Here is a 21,797-nt window from a genome sequence, read left to right as displayed (position 1 = left end):
ACTGAAACACACTGAAAATTAAAGGCAGGCCTAATAATAATAATAAATAATCTTGATTTGGTTTGCAACCTCTCCTATTTACAAGGGTTTTCAACTTCATTGCATTGCCCTGCACATAGATCGTCTAAAACAAAAGCAACACTAGTTATCACTACAAGGCTATTGAAATATTGCACTCAGAATAAAAGTCACTTGAATGGACATGAAACATCTAGCTACAATGATTATAAAGATAATTTGATGAATGACTTGTGAGAACATTCATAACAAATATTGCACATGTAGCACAGAAAAGTTGGGTTTTGTTGTGGGATGTTTGTCTTCCTCAACGGAAACTTTGCTCTTGCCAACCGGACATTCTGGGCCCAGATAGTGCAACTTTGGTTCCCTAATTGGTGTTGATACAGACCCCTTCCTCTTCTGCCCAGCCCACCACTTAGCCTAGGATGTTCAGAACACCCAGAAGCCTAGGCCCAGCTGTGGTTCTCAGGGTGGTGTTTAGGAAGATGCAGGGGTTCAGGTGGGGGCCGGGGCCGGTGTCTTAATACTTCCAACTTTCTGAAGAGTCTATCTGGCCCCCTCACCAAATCTCAGAGGGCTTGGCCTAACAGGCAGACGTCCAGACCTAACCTCCAGCCACACCTGACCCAGTCTATAGATGGCAACAGCTCCAGCTCTCTGCCTTGGGCTCAAAGGGAAGGAGGTGGTGAGGTCAGGAGTACCCAGTAGCCCCAGCTCTGTCTGGGAGGTGGGCAGGATGTCTAACTAGGTGCAAATGTCAGGGCCCTGGGGCTGGAGGTACTGAACCCAGAGGGCGCTGGAACGAGCATGCAGTGCCTATCCCCCTTAGTAACGTGCCCTGGGGGAAGGGAACCCGCCCAATGCGCCTTCTCTAGGGATAGAGGGCGCCTCTGACCGGGCTGCTTGGAGCAAAAACGCCAAGGATTGGAGTTGGAGAAGCCAAAGGCTTTGGGTCCTAGTTGGAGGAGGGCCGAGAGGCGCTAAGAACAAAGCACATGGCGACCCCAGCCCTCCCCCAGGCCCAGGTGTCTGGGAGACGCAACTAGAGGCCGCTGCTGGGCAGCGAGGCCGGGCCCCGGGACGCGGAGAGGGTGACTGGGTCCTCGAGGCCGGAGCTGCCGGATGGGGACAGGAGAGGGTACATCAGGGGCAGCGCTGGAGCCTCCCCGGTGGGTCTGGCCCCTAAACCCAAATCGCCCCCCTTCCTCCCTCGCCTGTCCCAGGGACGCAACTCCGGGGAGGGGACGCCGTCCAGCTCCCCAGCTTCAGTCTTTGGCGAGGAGCCATGGGATAGGGGGAGCAGGCGACAAGCCGACGAGGAGAGACGCCTGCAGCCCCAGCGAAGGCACGGGGGCGGGGCTTCCTCGGTCTCTCCCCATCCCCGAGGAGCCCCTCCCCTGCCCTGGAGCCTGCACGCCGGGAGCCTAGAGGAGGCCACGCGCTTCCCCGCAGCCGCTGGGAGGCGGATCCAGGAAAAGCTGGACACTGGTCTCACCCCATCTCCGAAAAGAGCTCATGGAAAGGGTCGGAAGCCAGGGGCGCGCGGGAAGGGCGAGGAGGCGAGAGCGGGGCGAGCGTGCGGAGGGGCCAGGACCGCGACTCTCGCCTAAGCCGAAAGCACTTCTGCTCCCAAACTCTCGGACGTCCGGGAAAACCCAGCCTCCCCGAGGCCGCCGCCTCCCCCCGGCGCTCCAGCGGGAGAGCTCGACAGTGGCGAGCAGAGAAGTCCGTTGCGCTTCTAGTCACAGAAATATGGGGACGTTAAAAATACACGCGATGTCTCCTGTACACTATGTATAGGCGCGGCCCCGCGCGGGGGGGCGGTGGATCCGGCCGAGCGCGGCCTCCCCACCGCGCGCCCTCGGGACGCGGGGAGCCGGGCCCGCGCCGCGGCGCCGAGGATGGGGCGGGGCGGGGGAGAGGACCCGGCCGCGAGGCCCGCCGGGACTCCTCACGGCCCCGCGCCCCCCGCTCTCTGCGCCTCCCCGGCCTTATTGCAGCGTCTCCTCCCGCGGGGCTAGGCCAGGCCCGCGGAGCAACGCGCCGACGGGGCGCCCGGGCTCCGGCCTCCGCTTGGGGCGGTCCTCTCCGAGTCAGCCCCCAGCGGCGTGGCCTCCGGGCTTCAGGCAGCGGGGAAAGGGGCCAGGGCGCGGGCACAGGGTCTGTATGTAAACGGTGACAGCGGCGGGGGGCGCGGCGAGAGCTCCGGGGCCGCCGGCCGGGCGCACTCGGGCCCGGGTGGCAGGTCCTGGCTCTCAGGAGTAGATGGTGATGACCTCGCGGCCACCGCCGCGGACCAGCATCACCCGGTCCAGGTGCTCGGTGAGGACCTCGAGGAACTCCATGTCTGAGCGCGCGTCAAGGAGAAAGACCGTCCCTTTCCCATCCACACCCCGCTCCCGGGTGGAATGGGGGCTGCGATCGGCGCCAGGGAACCCTGGGCCCTGGAACCGTCCGGGTCCCAGGTAATTGAAGCAGGACCGGGCTCAGCTCTTCCATCCCAGGACTAGGACCCCGGCCCCCTGACGTCCGCCTCGAGCCCCCACCCCGCACCCCCCACCCCCCAACGTTAGGTCCAGGATACAATTTTCGTCACCGTTGCGGTTGCGTGGAGGTCCCGGCATGTTGAGCAAAACCAGCTTGGCCTCCCGGGATTTCTTCACGATGACCTCGTTCAGCCGCACGGCGGTGTGCATGCGCCGCACGTTGGACTGGTTTCTGGGGTGGGGGGTGGGGGGGGCAGAGGGGAGGAGGGCGCGTGAGCTGGAACTGGGAAAGCTGGACCCACGGCCCTCCCAGCCTCGGGGGCACTGGGCCGCTGGCACCAGGTCAACCCAGGCCTCTCCAGACTGGGCTATTCAGAGACCCCAAAGGCCAGGACCACGAACTGAGGATTCATGATAAGAGTCAGGAGAGCAGGGACACTGGCAACCCAGAAGAGAGAATGAAAAAATCCTGAAGCACTTACAAATTCTCCCACTCCCTTCAGGAAACACAGGAGAAGCAAAGAGAAGAACAAGAGATAGGTCAGAAAAAGGAGAGACTGAGGACTTGGGCCATCATCACCCCTTACCATTCGCCCACCCTCACCGCCCCCCCCCCCCCCGCAGTAGGTACTGCCCCCCCCCCCAGCCACTCCCCCTTCACTTTTTCACTGGCTCGGCCTGGGAGTACTGAACCTCACTAATCAGCGCAACCCCTCAGTTCTCAGATGGGGAAACCCAGACAAGGTTTGGGCTGGGTCTTCCAACCAGGACCTCCTCTGCTCCTTTGCTCTGCCATGGGGAGTAAAGACCCTGTAGGTTCACCCAGCCCCCAGCCCCCAAGGCCCCAGGCCCCTACGGCTTCATGCTGAAGAAGTCCTTGATGCCCTCAGAGGAGACCGGACTGGGGCCCTTATTCTTCTCTGCTGCCGACTTGTCCTTGGTCCAGGTGAGATGCACCTTCTCTGGGTCTCCCTCGCCCTCCCCTTCGGGTTCCTCCCCCGGGGATGGAGAACTGCTGGGGCAGCTGGGAGCGCTCTGGTCATGGATCAGCTGCACCTGGGAGAGGAATGACAGGGCAGCATGTAACTCCTGTAGAGGCAGGCCAAAGCTTCTGCCCCCACCGGCTGGGGCCAGACCACCCCCGCCGCGCACCTCCTCCTCTGGCTTCTCCTCGCTGTCACCAGCTGTCTCTTCTGGGACGTTGAGGCGGAGCCGAGTGTTGGCTGGATTCTTTCTCCGGATGGAGCCCCGAGACTCATCTGTGATACTCTGGATCTAGAGAGTGACACGGGTTAGGACCAGCTCTGCTCTCGCTCAGCACCCGTGCCCTGCAAAACGCTATGGCCAGAGCTGCTGCTCAGCCACAGACGCGCACTGCTGGAAGCGGTACCAGTTGTTGGAATACTGAGGTGTGTCCTTGTCAAACAGCTACTGCCCTGCTCACCGGGCTGCTCCAAAGCATTGGCAGAACACCCTCCAGCAACCAAAGGGTTAACGCTTGCCCCCCACCACCCCCCCCGCCCTCACAGGGCTCTATCTTAGCTTAGCGCCCAGGGCCAGTTCTGAGTGGTCAGTGCCCTTGACATTTCTTACGTCTTTGTCTTTTACTATCAGCCCTGGAGTGTTCATCCTTCCCAGCTCCCAGAGGCACCCATCACCCATTCCCCTGAGGACCCATTACTCACACCTGGGAGACCACCTCAACCGTGGTCTGTCACCCTCACCTACAGGATCTGCCCCCCACTCCCCAGACACCCTGTCACCTGCCTCTGAGAGCTCTTCTGTCCCTGGTCCCAGAGTACCATCCTTCATTTCCCCGAGGCCTCCACTCCCTGAGGTGCGGCTGTCCTCCCAGCTCCCGGGGACAAGTGGTCCCACATTACCTACACCTGGGCAGTCTGACACCCACACCCCATGGGAGACTCATTGTCGTCGCCCCTGAGAACTCCGCAACCACACCCTAGGAGGTGAGCCCCAACTCCCACCGTTAGCTAGTTATGGCCCATCTGGTGCCCGCTCTGGCAGGGTTTATCATGTGATCCCTCGTCCCCCACACTCGAAGCCCATGCCCCTGAGGAATCATTATCATATATATTTAGCTTCCGCTGTTCTCCATTGGGCCCCAGAAGTCACATACAGAGGGGGGAGTCTGTCACCCAAGCCAAAGCCCTTGGCATCATGGCTGGCAGGCTTGGTAGGTGCAGCAAGGCGGGCTCGAGGGGGGGGAAGGGTGATGAGTAACGCTCCAGGGTGAAGGCGGTGCCAGCGGCCAGGAGTGGGAGCCCTGGGCCCTCCCTGCCATGCAGACCCGGACTGGGCAGCAGCTTGAGGCGCTCAGAACCCTGCCAGGGCGAGCTCACCTCCCGCTCTCGCTCGTTCTTGGTTAAATGCATCTGTTTGAGGATCTGGGAACGCTGCTCCATCACCAGTGTCTTCTCGTAGGTGTAAGCTGAGATGTCGCTCTCGTGCTGTGGGCGGGCAGTGACGGGGGCAAGGGAGGAAAGCTTGAGTTCAGGGGCGAGGCCAAGGGAAGGGAGGCAGCCTCCTCTCCTTCCGCCAGCCTAGGGCTTCTCCATCTAATGACCTAGTTTAACCAATAGCTGTGGGAGGCAAGGATGAAGCATCGGGCAATGCTCCGTGAAGGCAATGCAGCTCATTCCCTGCTCAGCCCAACGCAGGACCAGGCGTATGAATGGGTGAATTAATGAATGAGTCGATTAATTAATTACCTGGGTGAATGGAGAAGGGGAAGACATTTCATAAAGGAACAGTGATGAATGAATACATATATGGATGAATGGGTGGTTGAGTGAATGAACACATTAATGAACACAGAGGGACGGATGGAGGGATAAATAAACGGGGAGAAAGGAGAGAGGAGAGGCTCTGGCCCGTAATGACGAGGGGCGTGGACTCTGAAGCCAGCTTGCCGGGACGTGAATCCTGGCTCTGCCGCTTAGCTGTACTGTTGGGCAAATTACTTAACCTTCCTGTGCCTTGACTCCTAATCTGTGAAATGAAAATGCCGATAGTTCTGTTTCACTGGTTGCTGTGAGAATATACGTAAAGTGTACGAGACAGCGCCTCGCATCTAATGGCACCGCTGTCCTTAGAAAGGGAGGGAGAGACAGACGGACGGATGGAGGGACAGACTGGCTCTTGGGTGACTATGTGAGAGGCTAAGAGGTGGATAGGGTGGGGAGGAGATCCATCGTCATAAGCTGAAGGATTTGGGGCTTGCCCTATTCGGTGCTGGGGACCAAGGGCAAAGAGGGCCAGGAAGGACTCCAAAACCTCCGGGCAGTTCCGGGGAACTCACCATCTCCACCACCTCGACCTCCGCGGTGATCCGTAAGTGGTACAGAAAGGTGGTCAGGTCCTTCTTCATCTGGATGCTATTGTCGTCCATCTGGGCCACCGTGAAGATGCGCATCTTGCACTTGCGCCAGACCTGGAGGGGTGAAAGGGACCCAGAAAGGTCCAGCCCAGATGCAGTGAGGAGAGATCCAGAACCCGAACCTAGAGAGGACCCTGTCCCTCGCCCTTCCCGCCCACCTTCCCATGCCTATATGCAGACCCGAAATCCTCTATCTCAGGGATCACTGCCTACAAGAACTCCCTTAAGTAAGGGTCCCCCATTAAAGCATCCCTTGTGTGGGTCAAGCACTGCTCTCCTTTATAGGCAAGGGCACAGCAGGAGGAGACACGATCAGTTCCCAGACAAGGGGGGTGGTTAACCCCCTTTCCCAGGAGCTCTCGGGGAGGAGCTCGCCTGGAGGCTGGCCGCGGCTCGAGCCCCGGAGCCACGCCTGCCCTCACCTTGTGGTGCCGCAGCAGGAAAGGCAAGAGCATGAGCATGCCGCCGTCGTGAACGATCCACCAGACGTCGATGCTGCCCTCCGAGAAGCGCTCAGGGTTCCCGGGGAACATGGACACGTTCTTGGTGACCAGCAGGGCCAGGTGACCAGCTGTGGTTTCCCGGACCAGCTCTGGGGAGGGCCAAGGAGAGGGCCAGATGGGAACACAGTGACCCTGGTCCCTTTCCCATACCCACTGGCGGCCGCAGAGGCTCCTGGCACCCAGCGTCCCCACCTCACCCCCACCCCAGCCTTGGACAGAGTCGTCAGAAAACCAGCATCCATGTAGGTCTCATCACTTCATTGTTGTTTGGATTTGGGAAGGCCTCTCAGCCTCGCTGGGCCTCAGTTTCCCCACCTGTCAAGGGCAATAACACCAGGTGCCCTTCTTTTTAGGAACTCTCCCATGCGTGGCCTCATTTATGCTCTCAACTGCCTTCTAACTATGACCTCCGCCCCCCATTAAGGACCCAGAATAGCCTGGAGTAGTCGCCAGGGCAGCCTCTAGATTTACCAGCTGTGTGACCTGGAGCAAATTCCTCAGTCTCTCTGTGCCTTGGTTTCACACCAATAAAGTGGCGATAACAGGGAATAACCCTCCCGGGACTGCTGAGAGAACGAGAGGCTTAGAGTCTGGCCCACGGAGCGTGGTCTGTAATCGTTCGTTATTGCGTTACTACCGAGGGATCTAGTGTTCAGAGAGGGTGAGTCACTTGTGAACCATCACACAGCTAGGAAGGGCCAGAGGCGAGATTCAGACCCCGGCTTCTCTGACTTCACAGCGGCAGCTCTTTCCACGGGCCTCCAAGGACGCCCTCCCAGGGCTGAGCCAGCTCTGCGGGGCCCAGGACTACCTCCTTCACACCTGAGTCCCGGCACCCAGTGCAGCGTCTGGCACATGGCCAGCTCTGAACGCCCGCACCTGCAGATGCAGAGTCCGCACCTGTCACATCCGGGAAACAGCACCCGGGCCCAGGAAGGAGAACCCACGCCCCGCTCACGGCGCCCCCCCCCCCAACGGCCCCACACCCTCCCCATGTTACCAATGAAGTTCCTCCACGTCTGATGGTCTTCCTTCTGCCGCCAGTTTCGGGGCCAGCCAACGAGGACCGTGTTGTGCTGCAGCCCCCCAAGGCCCCCAGACTGAATCAGATGCGACACACCGTCACGCAGGTTGGAGGAAATCACTACCTGGCAGAACCCCTTCACTTTCTCTGCCTCCATCAGGCGCCGGATGGACTGGGGAAGGTGGCGGTGAGAGGAGCGTGTCAGACAAGGATGAGCCTCAGGCCTCCCTGGCCCTGCTCAGCCCTTCGTGGCCTCCCTTCCTCCTCTCTGTCCCCTGTGTCATCCCGATCTTCCTGACACTCAGCCCAGGGCACCTGAACTGTGCGGCTCCCATTCCTTGTTGATGCGTCAAAGCTCTTCATGACCTTACCCCACACTTGCCCCCACCCTGCCATCATTCGCAGTCCCCCTGCAAGCCCTCCAGCTCCGCTGGGACCTCTCCCCACACTGTCCATTCCACCCTGCCTGAGACCACCCCCCACCCAGACCAGCATGGAACGGGGCTCCCCTGCATGCCCAGATGATTTGCTTCGAACGACTTTTAAAAAGTTAGCCTGGATGATAAGCAGTTTAAATGCACATTCCGCCTGCACTATGAGGGTAAGGCTCTTCTTACTCTCACTTTACAGAGGAGGAAATTCAGGCTCAGAGGAATTAAGTCTTGCTTAGGCCACCCAGCTAATGGCTGTCACTGTAGGGGTGAAACTCCAGGGTTCTGACTCCATCCCCCACACTCTGGACCCCTACCCTGATGTCAGAGAGGACCTCAACTCCTACCTCTGCCACCTCCTGGCTGTGGGACCTCAGGCAAATCACCTAACCTCTAGGAGCCTCAGTTTTCCCATCTGTCAAATGGGAATCATAACAGCTACCTCATTTAGGAACAGGGAGAATTACAAGACATGATGTGGGTAAGGTAGAATGTTGCCTGACAGATTGTAAACACACAACACATTCTATTACTCGGATATGAACTCAAGTGGGTTTGAGAGCCCTCTGGGTATGTTCCATCTTCCGACTAGCATGGGAGCGCCTCGAGGGCTGGGATTTGGTCTCACACCCCACCCCCAATCTCCCCACGCCTGGTTCACAGCACATTCTCAGCCTCTGCGTGTTGAAGGAAGCTGACCAGCGGAGGCTTCCAGCTCTGGGCCTTGACAGATTGGTGTGAACGGCCCAGTGAGGCAGAAACACCAACTGTCACAAGCCATTAGGGGTGCCCCTCCCTATCTCGCCTTACCTCCCTCCGGCCTTCTTTCCTTTCTCCACAACTAGTCACAGCCCGAGGGGAGAGAAGCCTGGATCGAAGACCGAGCCCACTTCCCCTGCTGCCCACCAGGTCTCAAACACCTGTCAGTGCCCCATCCTGCATAAGCCGCCCGCCCCGCCGGCCCTGGCTCTGGACTCTGCTCTGAGAGCATGGACCGTAGATGTGGACAGGAGCAGGTGACCCAGAGCCAGGGCCCCAGGTTCAAATCCTGACTGTGCTTCCAGCCAGCTCTGTGGCTGTCTGCAAGCTGCCTTCCCTCTCTGGGCCTGTTTCCTCCTGTACTAAATGTGGGTACTCACACTGCCAATTCCACACAGTGTGGGGATTGAGAGAATCACAGATGTGAGAACACCCTGAAAGGTGTATCCTTTGGCAGGGAGAAGACGGAAGTAGCAGTCAAGCTGTCCTAATCTGAGTCTCCGTTTTCTGTCCTTAGACAAATGCCCTGACTTCTCTAGGCTTCAGTTTCCTTATGCATCAAATGGGCCCTTTGGGCTCTGACGGTCTTGGCTTCTGAGAGCTGGATTCTAAGGAACTCTCTCTCTCTGAGCCCTTAGATTCCTGTTCTAAGGAAGATGACAGAAAAGCCAGAGCCCACTTCGATCCCAAGGGTGGGAAGGAGGGAAAAGTGTAAAGGGACAAGGACTGTCTTCCTGAGTGCCCTCCCGTTCCCCATCCCCACCAGGGCCTCAGCTCACCTCCTCTGCCCGCTGGGCCTGGGGATGGTTATCCAGAAAGGTGCCCTCAAGGACGGAGCCCACAATGGTCAGGCCCTTCCCTGCCTTGAGCTGGGAAGTCAGCGAGAGCAGCTGGGGGTGTACCACATTCTGGTCTTGGTCCACACGCACCAGCACCAGCAGTTGTGGCCTGAAGAGGATGCAAGGTGGTCCACACCACACACGCCCAACCTCCACCATACACCACACACCCCTGTGCCATAAGCCAGTGAGTTCACTAGCCATCCATCCTCCATACCCCCATCCCCTACCTGTCCATTTAAACATCCACCCACCCATTTCCTTGAACATCAACCCATCCCACCAGCTCCCGCACAGCCACCCACCCACCCACCCACTCACTTATCTCTCATCCACCTCACTTATCCATCCATCCATTCACCCATCCAGCCCTCTCGTCCGTCAGTCCCCAATCATATCCGTACTAATTTCCCTATACCTGCATTAATCACCTAATTACCTGACATCCACATGCCCCCATCCATTCACACATTAACCTGTCAGCAGTCACCCTCCAATTCACATATACACTTGGCCATCGACCCAACTATTTATCCATTCATTTCCTTTTTCATTTGCCCCCCCCCCCAATCCATCGCACTGGCCATCAGTTTAGGAGCATTCTCTAAGCACTCGGGGTTAGACCCTGTGCTGAGCATTTAAGAATTCACAGATGAGTAATACAAAGCCCTGATCTCTGGAAGCCCCAGTTGAGTAGACACCAGCAAGCACAAGCCAGCAATGTCCTAGGCATAGCTCAGCCTTCAGGCCTTCCTCTTGGCCAAGCAACCTGAGGGAGATGAGTGAGGCCGGGCTTACATAACCGTCATCTAGAAAGCACCCTGGGTGGAGAAGTGGGAGGTAAAATTCCTGCTTCTAGTTCTGCCTTCTGTGACCTCTGAGACCTTTTCTAGTCCCTGACTTCCACACAAGTAAAGTAGAGGGATTGCTCTGAATCTAGAGATTTCTAGGAGCCCCTATATCTAAGTGAATGAAGCCACCTCTCCCAGAGCGAATGCCACACAACGTTACATTCGTCTGTCTCTGCATGTGCCTTCTCCGTGGAACTGCCAGCTCACTGGGTTCCTGCAGACTAGAAGGGGGCCTGGCGTGTATCCTGCGATCGTACATTTTTTAAACATATGACGGAATGAACAGAGGGATGAAGAGATGGCAGCTCGGCCCGGCCCCGGGTGCTGCAGGGGGAAAAGGTCAGACTAGGCAGGGCTGAAAAGGGGAGGTGAGGGCAGACCGTGGCAGGGAGGAGAGCACTCACTGACCAAAGCAGGTGAGGAGAGTCAGACCCTGCTCCCTTCCTTCCCTTCCTTCCCTTTTTTCCCTTGGGCCCTCCCACGCAGGCCTGGCCACTTACCTCCAATTCTTGGTATGTGGGGGCCCTTCCTCCAGGCGTAAGAGGGCGTAGCGTGCGGCACTGAGGGACAGGCCTCGGATCCCATCACCCCACTCCTTCTCGGCCCTGGGGGTCCGAGGGGATCAACCAGGGCAGAAAGTCAAGGGTGTTAGTAAGACCCACGCACACCCAAGTGGCCACCCCAGGACAGAGGATAGGCAACCATTCTGCCACCTCCTTTTCTCAAAGCTCCACCCCCTTCCTCAGCTCCTGTCCTCTATCTCCCAATCCCACCCCTATCACCCCATCCCCTCCCCCACTTACTTTATCCCCACTCCCTCCCATCCCTTAGCCTCTCCCATCCCTCCCCATTCCCCCACCAACACTTACCCACGGTACTCAATGTACTTGTAGATGAGCCCAGCAATGAGCATGGCCACCAGCGCATAATACCAGGAGCAGATAAACATGAGTGCCAGGCAGAGGCTCATGCCCAGGAAGGAAAGTGTCCTGGACAATGGGAAAAAGACCCAGCCCCTGAGCCCTGGCAGGACTGTCACTCGTGCCAGGGCTCAGACAGCAGGAGTCAGATGGGGTGTGGAGTGGACAAGAACTGGAGGTCTAGGGTGGCTCAGGTCTGGGGGAACTCGCAGCATCATCTCCACGAGCAGCCCCATGGGGATTTGGGACCTTCTGGATGAATGAGCAGCCACAGACTGTGCACCACCCCAAGCCTCACACAACTTGTGAGTCAACACACTACCTTGCTCCAGTGCCTTTGACTCTGCCAGACCACCCTGCCAGAGGCCTTCCAAGGCAGAGTTCCCTGGAGGGAGTCAGAGGCAGGATCTCCCAGTAAGAGTGTGCCCCCAGGAAGAGGTGACTGGCAGAGCAGGAGCACTAAGATGGGAGTCGGGCAGCCCAGGTCCTAGTCCTGGTATGCCATAGTCTTTCTGGGTGACTTGGGGCCAGTCCCTTCCCCTCTTTGTGCCTGTTTCCTTTCTGTAGAGCAAGTAGGGTCCTTCCTACCCTGTCTGCCCCACAGGCCAACTGTGATGCTGAAGGGCCATAAAGTGAAATGATCCGAAGAGCCCCGGCTCCATGTAGCAAGCATCTTCTGTGCACCAAGCCCCGTAACACTCACAAGGGCCCCATGAGGTCACTGCGGTTGTCACCCCCATTTCACAGCCAAGGAAACTGATGTCTCTTCTTCTAGTCTGTAAGATGTTGAGCAGGATGGGCAGGGGTGGGACCACAGCTGAGACCCCAGATGGTCCTGTTATATTACTATGTGTGATCCAGAATCTTTCTAGTGCTAGTTGGGCTACAAAAGCCGGAGAAATGGGCTCCCTATTTAAGTTTGGGATCCTTAGACCTCGGGGATGGGCTAGGGTGAGGTGAGGGTCGGGGTGGAGGCAAGAGGGTGGTTCCAGCAGCCAGGGAAGGAGACAAGGCGCCCACCAGTGGTAATATCGAAAGCGTGGCCTCCAGTTGGGCGTCCTCAACAGTGTCTGCACTGCACAGGCCAGGTTCACAAACATGTAGCACATCAGGAAGAACCTAGAACACAGAAAAGCCCCAGGAGAGACAGAGATGCAAAGGGAGGCAGAAACAGAAAGAGAAGCATAAACAAAGAAAGTGGGAAAGAGGGTAAGAAATTGAGGAGGTGGTCAGATCACATTCTGGTGCTGAGGGAGGGATTTGGAGGCCAAATCCCCTTAAAACACACCATGGTGCATGTGGGAATGAATCTCCATATAACAAAAGACAGACCGTTAAACAACTGGGTGGGCTATCCAGGGTCGCAACTGGAGGATCCAGGTAGAGAGACATCCCCCCTCCCCCAGAGCTGATGGAGTGGGCAAGAGGCCAGCACGCACATAGAGAGGATGGGGGCGACCTCATCAAGGGACGCGATGAGGATTCCAATCTCACAGATGCAGGCAGTCAGCAGCAAGGCCCATGTTGGCTCTCCGTTTGCTTTGCCGTGGCCAAAGACCTGGGGATAGAGCAGCCACCATAGAGGTCTGAGATCTCAGAGACTTGTCATCTCTCTTCTCCAGTCTTGGGGACTAGTGCAATAGAGGCAGGACTCCCCTAACCAGAGGAAGGAGGGAGAGGACATGTATTCCTCACCCTTTAGGGGTACCCAAGGGGATGTCAGGCTTTGGCTGTGTCTCTCCCACTCTGGCATTGGTAACTCAGTGCAATGAAGTTCGAATCATCCCTTAAGGGGAAAAGAAGCACCTGTGGGACAGATGGAGAAGAGCTACAGGGTCAGCAAGTGGCTATGACTGTGTGCTCTGTGAATCTTTTTTTTTAAAGCACCATGGAGAGAGCTACATCTTCTTGCCCTTTGGCTGCCTCCCTCCCTGGTCACTCAGCCAAAGGAGGGCCATTTGTTCCTCCCCTAAGAGCAGACAACTCTCCCCAAAAAGATGACACTGCCATAGGCCAAATCCCAAATAAGGCGCACCCATTCTTCTTAGTGGGAGTGCAGAACGGAAGGGCCCCAGGGGGCCTTGGCTCCCTGGGTGGCCTCTCTGGGCAGTGGCTTGGCTGGCTGGTGTAGTGGATGGGCTGTTCTTCCCACACTCTGCCCCTGACTGACCTGCAGGAAGGGCACTATGCCATCCCGGGAGATGGCCTGCAGCAGGCGTGGGGCCCCCGTGAGGCTCTGCAGCCCAGCCCCACAGGTGGAGAAGAAGGATCCAATGACAATGACCCAGGGGGACGGCCAGGCCAGTGTGCCCACCACCAGATTGCCATTCACAGCTTCGCCAAACCTGGAATGAAGGGACAGGAGATTCTGGGTGAGCAATACCTCCTCAATTTCAAGGGCATGTCTCCTACACCAGCCTCAAGACCAGCTGTGTGCCCACCGTAGGCCTAGGTTCTAAGGGAGCAAGGCGAGGGGAGGAGACAAAGCTCCTGATACCCTGCACACTTTCTATGTGACCCTGGGCAACTCATTTAACCTCTCCTTGCCTCAACATCCTCAGTGGTAAAACAGAATGATGATAAACCCATCTCACGTGATTGGTGACCAGATAAAAGGAGATAACACAGGTGAAATGCTCAGTACCGTGCCCGGAACAAGAGTGATCACAGTAAATGGTCAATTGTGTAATATTATGTTAATGTGGCCAAATCTCTTAGCTTGTTAGAACCTGTGCCTCCATCTGAAACATGGGGTTCCGACCTCATTGGTGGTCATGGTCGTGTGGTGAGAACATCAAAGGTAAGCAATTTCTAACAATGGCACTATCTTCAGTTGGAAGATGCCTCCTAGGTCGGTAAAGAGAACCCTGTGACTGGAGTGTGGAACCAGAGGTTATGCTCAAATGGGCCATTGCTGAAGGACTATGAGAATCAAATGAAGGGTTTTAGTGGATGACTTGCTGAATCCCTTGCGATCCTGTGGGAGGTCTATGATTAAATGAAATAAGTGTTGATTAAGTTGCCCTCAAAAGTGAATAAGTGTAATATATGCAAATTGTCCATTTGGCCAGGTCACTCCCTTGCTAAAACCTGTCAGGGTGCCTGCAGTTCTCAATAAAATAAAGCTCTAATGTCCTGGTACCAAAAACCAGGCTTCCAGGACTGGCTCCTGCCTCATGTTCCCGTTCCCCCAGCCCTTACAGAAGCCAGGACAGCACCATGGAAACTGACTGTGACAAGACCTCCTACTTCACCCTGCTGGTGGCGCATGCCCACACCCTTCAAAAGTGTATGTTCCAGAAGCTCTGAATTGCTTATAGCTACAGGCACCCACGTGCATGTGTGTGTGTGTGTGCGCGCGCACACACACACACACACAGACAGACAGACAGCTGTTTCTCTTCTCTACCTTTGTTCATGCTATTTCCACCACCTAGAATGCCCTTCCCACGCCTAGTCACCTAAGTAATCTCTACACAACATTTAAAGTGAAGAGGATATGGGGACGCCTGGGTGGCTCAGTCGTTAAGCATCTGCCTTCAGCTCAGGTCATGATCCCAGGTGCTGGGATCGAGTCCTGCATCAGGCTCCCTGCTTCTCCCTCTCCCACTCCCCCTGCTTGTGTTTCCTCTCTCACCACTTCTCTCTCTCTCTCTCAAATAAATAAAATCTTTTTTAAAAAACCAAATAAATAAATAAATAGAGGATAAATGAGAAAACATGCATAAGGCACTTCCAGCATCACCTCCTCCTCTCCAGCCTCCTGGGGACTGGGTTGCAGTGTCCCGTGCACAACCAGAGCCCTTGTACTTTACTTTATCCCACTCTTGCCACCCTGCGTTCCAAGTCTGTTGTTGAGTATGGTTACCAGCCCCCAAAGAGCTCCCTCAGGACAAAAAGTATGAGTTATTGATCTTTATTCCCCACAGAACTCTGGATAACAACCAACACATAGACATCTAGGAAATGTTAAATGAGTTAATAGATTTTAAAGGGGGGGGTAAGTAGTACTATCTTAGTACCACTTAGTACTAGTACTAATAGTAGTAGTAGTACTAGTACTACTTAGTACTACTCTTAGTACTAACTACTAAGAGAGAGACACACACCATCCAAGCTTCTTGAGCAAGATAAAATGTAATACAAGGTAAGTTTGCAAGCAACCCTGTGAGACCTCCCTCCCACAATTCCCCTTGCACAGGCTCAGCACTCCCTGCTGTGTCTGTCTCCCAGAATTTAGTCCCCTACACCCATCACCCAGGACAGAATCAGCCCTGATTCCCTTACTTACTTGTCCCGCAGGACGACCCCCTCAATGCAGGCCCCAAACAGAACAACGGAGCTGATATCTGTAGTAGAGGATGAAGGAGAATCTCCAGGGTGACATTCCCCTTTCTCCTCCCAAGCTAGTTGGGTGAGGCAGAAGCTGAAGCTGCCCTCCCCCCAGGCCTCCCTGCCCAGGGTGCTCCCAGCCCAGCAGTGCAGGATACAGACAGCCGAGGTGGTGGCAATGGCCAGGATAGTGCCAGTGGGAATTGACTTCTGGGCATCCCGTAGGTCCCCGGAGCGGTTAGAACCAGCCATGATCCCTGTGAACAGAGGAACAGCTAGAACAGGGTCCACAGGAGACCAAACAGAACAAGAAGAAAGGACACCAACCCTGGAGTCAGGTAGCCTGGGATCTAGTCCTGGCATACCAACTGGTGTTGAGACCTTGGCCATATTCTTTGGCTTCTCCTGGCCTTAATTCCCTCATCTGTGCAATGGGAACTGGATTGTTGGCTCCTGCCCATGTGATGAGATTGTAGGACTAAGAAATTTCCCACATCATTATTGAATCTCTCCACCCATCAGTCCCAGGCAGAGTCTTCTGAGCTCCCCTTCACCTGTGACTGAGGGGAAGTAGATGCCAACCAGCAGGGTGAAGTAGGAGGTCATATCGCTGAAGACATAAGGATGGTCCATGTCGACAGGGGTGCCCTCCGCCAGGCCCACCGAAGGCATCCCACGTCTCTCCACAATCACCCCTTTAGTCAGGTAGGAGCTCCAGAGGTTCTCTGTGGGGGGGAGAGAGGACGGTCAGGAGGAAGACCAGAAGTCAGGTTGTTAGAGTTCTAGGGCCAGGAGGTGGGGTGAGCAAAAAGGAAGGGTCAATGTCAACCACTTCTCACTTTCCTGGGGTCTTGGCTCTATTTTATTTCCACCAACATTTCCCAAGCTCCTGCTTTGGGCCAGGCCATGTCCAGAGGCTTTGCACATGAATTAGATCTAGTCCTTGCCCTCAAATAGTCCTGTCTAGTGGGGTAAAAAATCATATAAAGAGCTATCTCAGGCTGATTCATTATGTCCCAAACCAATCTCAGCACCCAGCCACCTCAAACCAGCTCCTTTTTTGTGCCTCTTGTCTTAACAAATGGCACCACCACCATCAACTCAGACAGTTTTATGTTGCCCTCAGATGCTCCCCTGCCCATCTCCACTTCAAACCATCTCCGACTTCTGCCCACTATTCCTTTTAAATGTTTCTCAAATATGCCCCTTCTCTCTTTTCCAGGGTTTCCCCACTTCTGCACTATTGACATTTTGGGCCAAATAATTCTTCGTCATGGAGGGCTGTCCTACAGCACTGTAGAATGTTTAGCAAAATCCTGGTTTTTGTGCATTAGATGCCAGTAACAAGCATCTAGTTGTGATAGCCAAAAATGTCTCTAGACATTGCTACATGTCTTCTGGGGGACAAAACAGTCATGGGGGAGAACTGCTGCTCCACGCCCACTGACATCACTCCATCACTCTAGATTAGAAAACCACCATCTCTCACCCGGACTCAGCATCATCCTCTTCCTGGACTCCCTGCCTCTGTTCTCTCTCCCTTTTACCTTATCCATATTAACAGCCAGAGTGAACCTTTAGAAATGATGAGCTGACCAAGTTCTTCTCTTATCTGAAACCCTTTGGTGGCTCCTCATTGTCCTTAGGACATGGTTCAAACACTTCAACGTGGCTTCCAAGGCCTGCCACAATCTGGCTTATGCCAGCCTCTCCAACATCATTTCTTGCCCCTCCTTCCTTTGCACTTTATGCCCCAGTCATACCAAATTATTTGTGGTTGGAAGGACACAATATGCTCTTCTCTGTCTGCATGCTCTCAGGCAAGCTGTTCTTCTCCCTTAATTCCTTTATTCCCCTAGTATAACTCAAAATCTCTCTTATTTTTCCCTCAAAACTCTTCTAAGATGAGTCTAGGAAGGCTTGTCTTGCCACCTTGTACACATGACTGCTCCCTCCACTGTGAGGTCTCTGTTCATTGAATGCACATCTACTCAAATTGCAATTTATTTGCTAATACATCTGTGTCTGCTATTAGACTCCTTGAAGCCAATGACTGTGACTTATTTATGCTGTATTCCTGGTGCTTAGCACAGTCCTAGAAACTAAGAAGATGCTTAGTGAATAGTTGTTAAACTGATGACTTTCTTTGCTACTAGGTGGTAAGATATTTGAAGGCTTCCTGGTATTCCTCCATGATACCAAGGACAGAACATGGACCAGAGTAGGTGCTCAATTAAAACTGATTGAATTTAAGTGAATCCCAAGGAGAGTTCCTTAATCCTGACCGTTTAACCCACAATCCCTGTAGTGTTCCCTGGACACCAGCCCTCTTCCCTCCCCCAGACCTTTGATGAGGCCACTGGCGGCGCCAGGGATGCCCTGGATCTCCGTGACATTGTTTCGGGTGAAGTACTCATCACAGGTGGCGTTGAGGAAACGGGAGGAACAGAAAAGGCCCCAGAGCCTTGTGGTCACCGTCTCATTTCCTTCCCAAGCCAACTTGGCACACACATCAAAACCATGGCGAGACAGTGTGCGGTTCCCCAGGAGGCAGATCCTAGGGAGAGAAACAAGGGAGGAAGAAGGGGGAAGGACATAACCTTGCCTTGGCTTCACAATAGAACCACTGGGGGAGCTCTAAGAAACACAGATCCCAGGGCCCCGTATCCAGAGATTCTGATTTAGTTGGGATGGAGCCCAGAATCAGTGTTTTTTCAAAGTTCCCCCAAATGATTTTAATATGCAGCCACCGCCAAGAAGCACCGTTTTAGTGCAACGCTGTGTTTCAGCACCATGGACAACAGCCTCCGTGCGTCATCCTGGCAGTGACATGTAAGGGAATCTGTCCTTAAGAAAGAGGCAGAGCCCACAGAGATCTGAGCCCCTAGACCCTCTCTTCTGTGACCTTGCCCATGATAGAAAAGGTGTCCAACACTAATAAGTTGTCCTATTCCAGGAATTTGTCTCCATCCAGGAAATGCTCCCCTAACATAGAGAGTCATCCCTTCAGAAATCGTCCCACTTGGTTCTTCCTAAGCCCACCCCACCCGCAAGTAGTTGACCCTCACAGGGGAAACTCTGCCCACCTGCAGAACATATTACCCCACCCTGTAGAGATTCCCCCCAAACCAGGAGAGCTTTTCGCTCCCAAGGGAGGTTGCTCTGAATCCACAATCACTCAGATCCTGAGATATGAGGAGAGGGAGGTTGGCAGGGGCTGGCATTGCAGACCCAGAAACCGAGCCAGGGAGGAGGAAGACAATGCCTAAGGCTCAGAGCAAAAGCACTTACGGGAAGTTGGGCGGGTCAAAGGCAGATTTGATGACCCCAGCATAGATGGCCAGGATGGAGAGGATGACACAACCCAGGAAGACAAGGGCAAATTTGTTGACATACTTGACGCCCACAAAGACCACAGTGGCCATGCAAGTGAGCACACAGGTGCCATACACACGCATATTGTTCAGCATGGCTGCTGCCTCCCCGCTGGCATCTTCTGCCTTAAAAATGGCCATAGCTGGGAAGAGGTAAGCCTGCAGAAGAGGGCCAAGGAGGTCAGGTGAGTGACACAGCAAGAAGAATCACCCCCAAGGATATAACCCAAAGTGCAGAAAGACACTTTGGGGAAAAAAAAATATGCTCATCACGGCATATTTACAGTAGCGTAAGACTGTAAGGAAATGACATCCACTGATAGGAGGAGATGTGATCATCTGTATTCTTTCTGCACATGTGTATTTTCTAAAATTTCCATACCAAATATTAATATGTTGCTATTCTTAGAAAAGTTATTTTCACTTATAAATGATATTTACAAAGGGAGCTTCTAATTATTTAGGGAAACCCATACAGATCTATTTTACAAAGACAAAATACAATATCATGTTGTAAAACAAACCAAAAAAAATAGAAGGAAATACACCAAAATGTTAATGGTGATTTTCCTCGGGCAATTATTATTTCCCTTTTTATGTTCTCTGATATATTGGCAGTTTTACCCAATGGGCAGAACTGTTTTTATAAAAATTTTTAAATTATTTAATTTTTTAAGTCATGGAGGTCTATTATTATCCTCTCAGAATGTGGCTCTTTGGGTCTTCTATTCACCATCCATCCTCTTTGTCCCCATACTCCTCCATTCTGCCCCCAAACCAGACGCTGCATCTTTTAGCTTCTGTTCTCCAAGACAGTGTGATAAAGTGGAAATGCACTGGCTTTGGGGTCAGAAAGGCACAGCTCCATATCCCTTCCACATGTTCCTTAAAATTCCTGAACTCTGCTTTCCTCATCTGTAAAATGGGGACATTATCTAACTCATGGAACTGTTAGAAATTGCAGGCCAAGGAGCCTGGATATGGTAGGGGCTTGGAAAATGTCAGCCCCACTTTCTGTGTACCAGGCAACCCTCCTCAGCTCCCACCTCTTCACGGAGGGGCCCGAAGAGCCAAGACCCACATCGGCAGCCTCCCCTTCAAATAGTGACCAGCAACCTGACTTCTTCTCATCAGTCACTACTCCTAACAGGTCTCTTTACTCGGCTCCCTCACATCCTTCTTCTCTTTCGCAACCTACTGGTCACCAGCCCTGGACAGTGAACGTGCACTGGGAAGCCAACGCAGTCCCAGGCACATGGCAGGCAACCAAGACGCAGCTATTTTGTGACATTAGTTTTATTTTTATTATTTCTACCACGATTTTACTCTTATCGACCCACCTCTGCTACTTAGTAGCTGAGTGACCTTGAACAAGTCGTCACCTCTCTGAGCTTCTCGTTTGTAAAATGGGCATAATAATATTTAAACCTCATGAGGATTCAAGAAAATGACTGTAAAGCGATTGGAACTCTGCTGAGAGCACAGTGGGTGCCCGATGAACGGCAGCTGTTCGGTTACGTAATTACTGTATCTTGTCTCCCCAACTAGACTGTGAATTCTTGAAAGACAGAACCACGGGGGCACCTGGCTGGCTCAGTGGGTTAAGCTTCTGCCTTTGGCTCAGGTCATGGTCTCAGAGTCCTAGGATTGAGCCCTGCATCAGGCTCTCTGCTCGGTGGGGAGCCTGCTTCCCCCTCTCTCTCTGCCTGCCTCTCTGCCTACCTGTGATCTCTCTCTCTCTGTGTCAAATAGATAAATAAAATCTTAAAAAAAAAAAAAAAGACAGAACCACATCTGATTTCCTTTTGGCCTCACTGAGTGGCTTGGATCTCTCCCTAGGGGGTGTCCAGGGAGCATTAGTTAACTGACTGACAGCCTGGAACCCCACACCCCCTCCTCGACCCCTCTCACCAGCAGGATTTCAATGGTGCCCAGGATGTACATGGCCCCAGCGAAGGTAGTGCCCAGGTAGAAGCAGAGGCCCACGGCGCCCCCAAACTCTGGGCCCAGAGACCTGGAAATCATGTAGTAGGAGCCGCCAGCTGCAGAAAGAACTTGGTGTCAGCGAGTCGTTCGAGGGAAGCTGGGCTGCCGTTAGGGGTGAGAGGGCTCAGGGACAGAGGTGAGAAAGGAGTTGTTCTGGGCCTCACGCCTTACAGGCTGCAGCCCTAGGACTGGTGGGAGACTAAGCCAGCCACTCTGAGTGGATTTTGCTGCACTAATTACCATGTTGCTAATTACCCCTCTAAGGAGGTCATGGCTCAGAAAAATAGGATGACAGAGAGGAGGGTCTCAGGCAAAGGGAGATATGGCATTGCCCTGTTCAACTCCATAAACAGCTTCCCTACCTTCCCCTTAATACCACTGCCCCCCTGTACCCCACCAGAATCACAGCCCAGCCTCCAGGTTAGCAGTATTGTCTCTCTTGGTCCTGAAGGCCCATAAACCCTATAGCCCTGTCTCCCCTTCCAACCATCCAGGCCACCCTCCCAAACATCCAGGCCCCTTCCCCCTCCAAGAAACCCCATCACATACCAGGTACAACTCCATTGGTTGCAATAGCACTCATGGAGATGGCCGTGAGCATTGTCTGTCAGGAGAGAGATCATCAGAGTGGCAGCTAGGGCAGGGGCCGCAGTGCCCTGGGTAAAGGCCAAATCTTATACCCCATAAACACCTGCCAAACCCACAAGTCCTTGCTGAGCTTCTCCCTGGTCGTGTTCCAACTTCTACTCCTGCCAAGTCCTTCTTGTCAAGAAAACCTCTTATTCACCACGCACACGGAAGCATCACAAGCTACTTGTGCTCATCAGAGAGCTCTGGAAATCCCAGTTTGGCCTCTGACCAGCTGTCTGACCCG

At 54.2% G+C, this 21,797-nt stretch overlaps 1 protein-coding gene across 2 annotated transcripts in view; it reads right to left on the bottom strand.

Moving 5' to 3' along the window:
* Positions 1 to 1,951: 1,951 nt before the first annotated feature.
* SLC12A5 (solute carrier family 12 member 5) overlaps positions 1,952 to 21,797 on the bottom strand; it is a 35,586-nt gene continuing 15,740 nt past the window's right edge. Inside the window, exons 5-26 of one of the 2 annotated variants that reach the window (XM_047744769.1) lie at positions 21,473 to 21,527; positions 20,849 to 20,979; positions 18,855 to 19,096; positions 17,909 to 18,120; positions 16,118 to 16,288; positions 15,722 to 15,820; positions 15,523 to 15,580; positions 13,402 to 13,576; positions 12,671 to 12,789; positions 12,252 to 12,350; positions 11,181 to 11,300; positions 10,812 to 10,916; positions 9,401 to 9,569; positions 7,408 to 7,603; positions 6,327 to 6,496; positions 5,827 to 5,958; positions 4,868 to 4,975; positions 3,660 to 3,782; positions 3,364 to 3,563; positions 2,990 to 3,004; positions 2,606 to 2,739; positions 1,952 to 2,368 (exon numbers count right to left, since the gene is read on the bottom strand). In XM_047744769.1, the coding sequence (XP_047600725.1) occupies positions 2,277 to 2,368; positions 2,606 to 2,739; positions 2,990 to 3,004; positions 3,364 to 3,563; positions 3,660 to 3,782; positions 4,868 to 4,975; positions 5,827 to 5,958; positions 6,327 to 6,496; positions 7,408 to 7,603; positions 9,401 to 9,569; positions 10,812 to 10,916; positions 11,181 to 11,300; positions 12,252 to 12,350; positions 12,671 to 12,789; positions 13,402 to 13,576; positions 15,523 to 15,580; positions 15,722 to 15,820; positions 16,118 to 16,288; positions 17,909 to 18,120; positions 18,855 to 19,096; positions 20,849 to 20,979; positions 21,473 to 21,527 (2,925 nt within the window). In that variant the 3' untranslated portion in view covers positions 1,952 to 2,276. The remainder of the gene's footprint in view (positions 2,369 to 2,605; positions 2,740 to 2,989; positions 3,005 to 3,363; positions 3,564 to 3,659; positions 3,783 to 4,867; positions 4,976 to 5,826; positions 5,959 to 6,326; positions 6,497 to 7,407; positions 7,604 to 9,400; positions 9,570 to 10,811; positions 10,917 to 11,180; positions 11,301 to 12,251; positions 12,351 to 12,670; positions 12,790 to 13,401; positions 13,577 to 15,522; positions 15,581 to 15,721; positions 15,821 to 16,117; positions 16,289 to 17,908; positions 18,121 to 18,854; positions 19,097 to 20,848; positions 20,980 to 21,472; positions 21,528 to 21,797) is intronic. The other variant, XM_047744770.1, reaches the window with a different exon arrangement.

The sequence above is a fragment of the Lutra lutra genome, chromosome 9 (assembly GCF_902655055.1).
Source record: "Lutra lutra chromosome 9, mLutLut1.2, whole genome shotgun sequence".
Taxonomy (NCBI): domain Eukaryota; kingdom Metazoa; phylum Chordata; class Mammalia; order Carnivora; family Mustelidae; genus Lutra; species Lutra lutra.
This window is presented reverse-complemented; position numbering and strand designations above follow the sequence as displayed.